General features: G+C 37.2%; 1 protein-coding gene across 3 annotated transcripts in view; it reads right to left on the bottom strand.

The window, feature by feature from the left end:
* Positions 1–1,994: 1,994 nt before the first annotated feature.
* The window catches only part of LOC117400018 (F-box only protein 43-like), a 6,593-nt gene continuing 1,570 nt past the window's right edge, over positions 1,995–7,017 (bottom strand). For 2 of the 3 annotated variants that reach the window (XM_033999474.2, XM_059022440.1), the window contains exons 2-5: positions 4,845–6,373; positions 4,301–4,403; positions 3,799–3,990; positions 1,995–3,314 (exon numbers count right to left, since the gene is read on the bottom strand). In XM_033999474.2, coding sequence (XP_033855365.2) covers positions 3,066–3,314; positions 3,799–3,990; positions 4,301–4,403; positions 4,845–6,307 — 2,007 coding nt within the window. In that variant the 5' untranslated portion in view covers positions 6,308–6,373 and the 3' untranslated portion in view covers positions 1,995–3,065. The remainder of the gene's footprint in view (positions 3,315–3,798; positions 3,991–4,300; positions 4,404–4,844; positions 6,374–7,017) is intronic. The other variant, XM_059022441.1, reaches the window with a different exon arrangement.

The following is a 7,017-nucleotide window of genomic DNA, read 5'->3' as shown; positions in this document are numbered from 1 at the left end:
CAAAAGTGTTGTCTCTGATATCCGGAGGCTCTAAAAAACATTAAAATGTGTTATGACAAATATATGGTGTAACATACTATACATTATTTATTTATGTATTTATTTATTAGTAGACACCGTTATCCAGGGCGACTTACAGTTGTTACAAAATATCACAATACAAAGTATCACACTGTAATAATAATTCTAATAATAACAATAACTTTAATTTGATATAGCACCCTTCACACCAAGGTGTCGCAGGGTGCTGCACAATATGAAAAATAACAAAAAATAACAAAACAAAACAAACAATAATCAGTCAATTAAAAAAAAATACATTAAAAACAGGTAAAATACAAATAAAAACCAATTCCTAAGATCATAAAAACAATAATTACAAAAAACATTAAAAGTTTTAAGAACAAGTCCACAGGATCACTGTAAAAAGGCTGCCGAGAACAAGTGTCTCTTAAGAATGGATTTAAAATTCAACACTGATGTGGAGTCTCAAAGCTACGCCCACCAAGAGTAACACATCTTGGAACTAAAGGCTTTAGAAGTCCACAGTTTGACGATCTGAGCTGTCTTCCAGGGATGTAAGGGCTGAGAAGGTCCATAATGTAACTAGGACCCTGACCATGCAAAGCCTTGTATGTCAACAACAGAATCTTGAAGGCAACACGAGAATGAACAGGAAGCCAATGCAAACGCATAAGGACCAGGGTGATATGTTCTGTCCGCATAGTGCCTGTCAAAACCCTTGCCACTGCATTTTGCACCATCTGAAGATGATTCAAAGAACGAGTAGGAAGACCAGCAAAAAGAGCATTGCAGTAAAGGGTGGAGAAGGAGTGGGATCTGGAAGTGGGGGAACGGAGGGGAGGTACAACTTATCTGCTGGTGGTGGAGGAGCGGAAGAGGCAAGAGGGGGTGTAGGGAGAAATAATAGTCTGAAGATAGGAGGGAGTAGAAAAGTTGAGACAGCGATAGGCAAGTACAAGAGTTTTGAATTGGATGCGAGTGGCGACAGGGAGCCAGTGGAGGGAGCAGAGCAGCGGTGTAGCGTGGGAGAAATGAGGAAGGAAAAAGACAAGGCAAGCAAGAGAGTTTTGGATGAGCTAGAGAGGACGGACAACAGAGGCAGGGAGGCCAGCCAAGAGGTCTTTGCAGTAGTCAAGGCGGGACAGTACCAGGGCCTGAACTAGGAGCTGTGTGGAGTAGTTGGTGAGGAAGGGTGAATTGGGGCAGCGGTGTGGAGTGGTGGTTGGGGCTCTGGACTCTTGACCGGAAGGTTGTGGGTTCGGTCCCCGGTGGGGGACGCTGCTGTTGTACCCTTGAGCAAGGTACTTTACCTAGATTGCTCCAGTAAAAACCCAACTGTATAAATGGGTAATTGTATGTAAAATAATGTGATATCTTGTAACAATTGTAAGTCGCCCTGGATAAGAGCGTCTGCTAAGAAATAAATAATAATAATAATTATAAAATGGCTTTCTTATCTTAGTGGGTTTTAATGTAACTAATGTAAAATTGTTGCTTTTGTATTGTGTATACTGTTATTTAAATGGTCTGATTGTGGTAGTTGTATGTGTGATACGCTATACAAATGTATTGTGGTTTGTTCTTTTTTTCTGCTATGTACTATACAGTGCTTTGATACTTTTGTATAAAAAGCGCTATATTAACCCAATAAATAAACAAACTTAATTTATTATAATATATACAATTATTAATATTGAAGGAATAAGGAACTATGTTTCCAGTTCTTGTAAAATTGACACATGCATATTAATGGAAATTGTAATTACTCTTACGGGATGCTTTTATTGAGAGAGTCATAAAATGGCACTATACAATAGATCAGTGACATATCAAAATAATCCAAGGAAGCAGGAAGCATAAAAAGCTTTACCCTGATCCCAAGACATAGAACACAACGGTGGGGGTGAGGGGTTATAAACCATGCTAGGTTACAGTATATTGTGGACTTATCAGGTATAACTAACCTTGCACACAGCAAACCTACTCAGTCAGTATATTTCAACAGTGAGTGTGAACTGAGTGCAGATCAAAACTAGAAACAAACAAAAAGGCTTTTCTTCCTTTTTTAGTCACACAAACCATAAGGATGTTATCCTACATTCCTGGGATATAGCATGAAGTCATTAGAACATTGTGGTACCAGGTATATTGTAAGACAATTCTATGATGATAACCCTGTTTGGATTTGCAAGACAAAAATCAGGCTTTAACAAAATCAGCAGCTGACTTTCAGGAATGAGATTCCATAAAGTGACAATCATGTTTTCTAAATCTTACTAAAAAAAGGTGCATCTTATAAAAGATATGGAGACAAGACTAACAGCTACAGTCAGTACATTTTAAAAGTAAAAAAATGAATTGTATTTGAAATATAAAATTACTAAAATAATAAATACAAGGTTAACTGCATTTTGGTGTCCTGGTACCAAGTTTCAGCTCCAGTTTTTGATCATGTTAAACCAATCAATGTTTTATTCTGCCCAGCTGGTTAGCAGAAAAAAATGCTTTCTGCTTTAGCAAGCAGAAATGCAAAAAAATAGTGCTTTAAACTCTTGACAGTAATCTGCCATCTAGTGGCAATAATCTAAATATATTTTACATAGAGCCTGAAGCAATGCACATGCTGCAATTGGAGCATAAAGTACAGTTAGATTGTCACCATTAATAGCACCGACAAATGCCATTGCAGACTCAATAGTTGAATTAAGATTAATCTCAAAGAGGAAACTCGTTATCAGACGTGCTCCTTGATCCTCATTTAATGTTGACCAAAATAGGTTTTCAATCAAATGCAATGCAGTCTTGTACAAAAATAAAATTCACCATTTATTAAAATTGGAAATTATTTAAAAAATACAGGTTTAACAAAACCATCACTATATAAAACAAAGTTAAAAGTATATACAAAAGAAAGCATTTAAAGAGCAGCAAAGTTAGGATCACTGATTGGGAGGTTCTATTGCAAATTTACAGATGCATAATTAATAAAACATTTCAAAAACTGAAATATTTCTAAACCTACAGGTACTATATACAAAGCATCACAGTCTTTTTAAGTTGCGTTTGCTCTTGGCGCTTCCTGGAAGCAGCTCATTTTTGGTATGACGTTTTGTAGACGGACTGCAACATTCCTTGGACCCATGGAATGCACAGAAGCAATACGTGCAAAAATCAAATCCACACTCTTCACGACTGCATATGCCTTGCTTCTTAACTGGATGACACCTGGCAGGACACTGGCACCTAGGACAAGGCCATAATGACTCATCATTGAAGAGGGTTTTGGCGACCTAAGAAATTAATTTGAAGCACTTTGTCAATAGAATTCAGATGTTAGTGTAAATAATTTGCGTAAAAGTAAAGGAAATACTATGAATGAGCCCTTTAACAGCAGAAACAGGTTTTCATTCAAATGTACTGCAGTCACCTTTTGCCAAGTTCCTAACGTTGACCGTTTAAGAGAATTGCTCATTAATTTTTATTTAAAATATTTAATGGTAACTTCGAGGGTACTCAACCAATATTTTCCCCTCAATCTGCCATGTCAACAGATGGAGGGCAATAATTGTACTTGGCAATCAAGCATCCTTCATTCAAATCCTGAACTAATTTAAATTTAAATATTTTTCACTGGAATGTAGTCTAGCTTTCTCCTGCTTTTAATGACCAATGACCATGTTTTTGCAAAATGGTGACAGCTAAAACTCTCTCCACAAAATTAGCACAACATCCCCAATTTAGTCCCAGCATTGTCTATACATGAAATTTGCTCACCTTTAAATATGCATCATGTTTACTTGCTAACTTCTTTCCATTGCTGCCTCCAATAGGTGTAAAAGGGAGTCCATTTGAGCCTGGAGTGGGTGTACTCAAGACCGTTGCCTGAGCCTGGACAGACCTCAGAGCGGATCGGCTTAGGAGATTTAGTCTGGTTTCTGCATCTGGAACACGAGTCTGGCTCCCTTGCTGCAACAACACATAGGGAACAAAATGAATTAACTATCACCATAATTACATTACAAAATGACAATTTCTACAGAGGAGAAATTAAAGTACGTCAAAAACCTCAAACACACAATCACATTCTCCTGGTATTCCTTGACTTTAAGGCTCAAGTGTTCTATGTTTTCCACCTTCTCTCCACTACCAATTAATTATAAAATTCAATAAAATTACAAAATTTAGCAAATACTAACAAATTGCTTTTTGTTTGGAATATAGAAATGTAGGACATCTTTCTTTCGCAGCCTTGATTGAACAGGTTTTACTGCAATACCTCAGCAACAGCCTTTAACTGTTTCATGTAGGATCTTCTAATTCGATTCTTCATCTTGTCTTGCAAAACTATTTCATTCCAGACTTCAGATACCTGTCCAAATCTGTTAGGGAAAAATATAAAAATTGAAAATGAAATGCTGTATGTAACCCATTAAGTACCAAATACATTTCTTTGAAGGGGGAAAACATTTTTATTTAAAAAAAAAAAAAAACAGAACACAAGCTGTATTTGTTATTTGATACATTACATTTAGACGTAACTTTTGCATTGTGACATTAGAGTAAGTTATCATAACAATATAGTTAAAGAAACAAAATAAAAGGTAGATGCCAGTTAAATGCTCAAAAAAAAAAAAAAGTAGCCTGTCCTCAAATGAAGACAATTGCACTGAACGGGTTAAATGGAATTACTTATCAGTCATGATCAGTTTGTAATAAAATGTGAATTTGGTTGCCTTCATCAATCTTTACATTTCAGTATGTGAATTTAAATTTGACAATACATACATATTAAAACCAATATAAAATATATATATATATACCTGTAAATGTCGTCGGGAGAAAGACAATTTAAGATCAAAGCCAACACATGTCTCAAGTGCCTGTGTTTCAGTTCTGCTAGGATGTCAAGTTCTCTCAGCCCCATATTTCTGCCAATAAGCCCTGCCAGAGGCATTGTAGTTTCAAATGGTTTGGACCCCTCAGACAGGCCGAGCAAGTCCTCCACAGTGGTGTGCCGAGGCACTTTGCTGGCACTTCTAAGGCACATTGCATGCACCGCCTGTAAAGCGGGGGTTCTTGTTAGGTCCTCAAGTCTTAAAACACTCTTATTGCGAGGGGTGGTTTCATTAAACAGTTCATCATCTTCCTCAGCAACGGGTTCCTTTTTCACCTTGCCCGGGGAGTTCAAGTCTTTTGTAACAGATGTATTGGAATCCACCTGTTCCTCTGACTGAGAGCCCCCTTCCCTAAGCGTGGATAGTCTCCGGAGCCGTTCTAGCCAGGCCCTTCTTTTAGCTTCCAACACTTTGGGGGTTTCCTTGCATTTGTGTGGCAGCAGTTCCTGGAAAGAACCATCATGCTCATGAATGGAATACTCCGATTTATCCAAATCAAGCGACTTGAAGCCACTGTCTTCTGGTATGGAGGTGTCTAGCTTAACAGCTGGTATCACAGGTGGTGTACTTAAGACCAACAAATTCAATTGAAACTTTGTTGCAAGGTTGCTTACTGGAGTTAGAAATTTGTCTTGAATGGGCTTGGAGAACTTGTTGGACTGAGGGGTCATCAGTAACTCTTGGCTAAGGTGTTCATGAGCAAAACAAGAAATAATGCTTTCATCAAGTTCATTCTGTGATCCAAACTGCACAGGTGTAATACATTCTGGTAACGGTGGTTGGTTGGCTGCACTTTTTGGCTCTTCAACAGTTGATGTTCTCATCTGGGAGAATAAGAACCTTTTTTTTCTGCACGAAGAAACATGTTCTTCTGTTTTTAGTGTACTAGTGGCTAAAGCTTCAAAATGCTCATTTTCTGGGAATTCTACAACTTCATTTGAACCACTCTCCTTAAAACTGGAAATGCTGAAAGACAACCGGCTAACAACAGATGCTCTAAGATTATCTGTACTCCCTCGTGTGGCAGCTTTTGACATAAGCAGACGGCGTCGCAATGAGGCATCTTTTTTGGATGGTCTTGGAGTTTCATAGAAACTAGACGAAACATTTTTTCCTTTTTTGCCTTGTTCTGAGCAGCAGAGCGGGGAGCACTGAAAGTCATTCTTTACCCTGGAAGAGTCAGGAGAACATTTCGCTAGAAGGTTTCCAGTTGACGGCTCTACACATGTTTGGTGTTCTGCAACAGGTTTTTGTTTGGCATCTTTGGATTCATCTGCCTCGTATGTTGAGGTCTGAAATGAGTCACTGAAGCCACTGTCTAGCGAAGATGTGGAATATCTTTCTTTGAAGCCTGGAAACAAGATCTCAGACCTGAAACTTGCTTCCATGCTTCCTCAAAACCAGCTGCAATACAACTAGTCAATAGGACTTCAGGCACCTTCTGTCAAGATCCACTGAAAAAACAACAAGAAATCAATATGAAATGATGTGGTCAAGTATAATACTGCAAACAGGATTAAATACATTAAAGTTAGTGGCGTTCTGCATTATCACCTTTGATAGACAATTCAGCTGCAAAGCCCAAATGATAAGTTATATCTGATGCGCAGTAGCTCTACTAATTAAAAGTGAATTATTTGGCTAAAAAATGTTAATACCCCCTCTCATCCATACATATTATAAATATAAAAACTCCCCAGAAATGTGCACAGGATCAAACTAATGTGTCCTCCCTTCTGTAGACCAACTCATCAATTACTGTTTTAACAACTGATATTTGACAGTCTTGGTTCATGTCATAGGCTTACAGTAGTCTTTAGTAATTTGTGAAAAGTACTGAACATACATTGCTTTTAAAATATATATATATATATATATATATATATATATATATATATATATATATATATATATATATATATATAAATTGTTTTTGCATTTGACACAGCACAAATCTCAAATTCAATTTATTTTTAAAATTATTATTTTACGCACTCCCCATCATTTCTCTCTGAATATAGCTTTTGTATCACTTACTGACCCTGCGCCATATATTTAAATACATTTGAGAAAACAACAAACTTAAAACTCAACTGAC

The sequence above is a fragment of the Acipenser ruthenus genome, chromosome 4, assembly GCF_902713425.1.
Source record: "Acipenser ruthenus chromosome 4, fAciRut3.2 maternal haplotype, whole genome shotgun sequence".
NCBI classification, from domain to species: Eukaryota; Metazoa; Chordata; class Actinopteri; order Acipenseriformes; family Acipenseridae; genus Acipenser; species Acipenser ruthenus.
The sequence above is the reverse complement of the archived record's forward strand: the minus strand, read 5'-3'. Positions and strand labels throughout refer to the sequence as shown.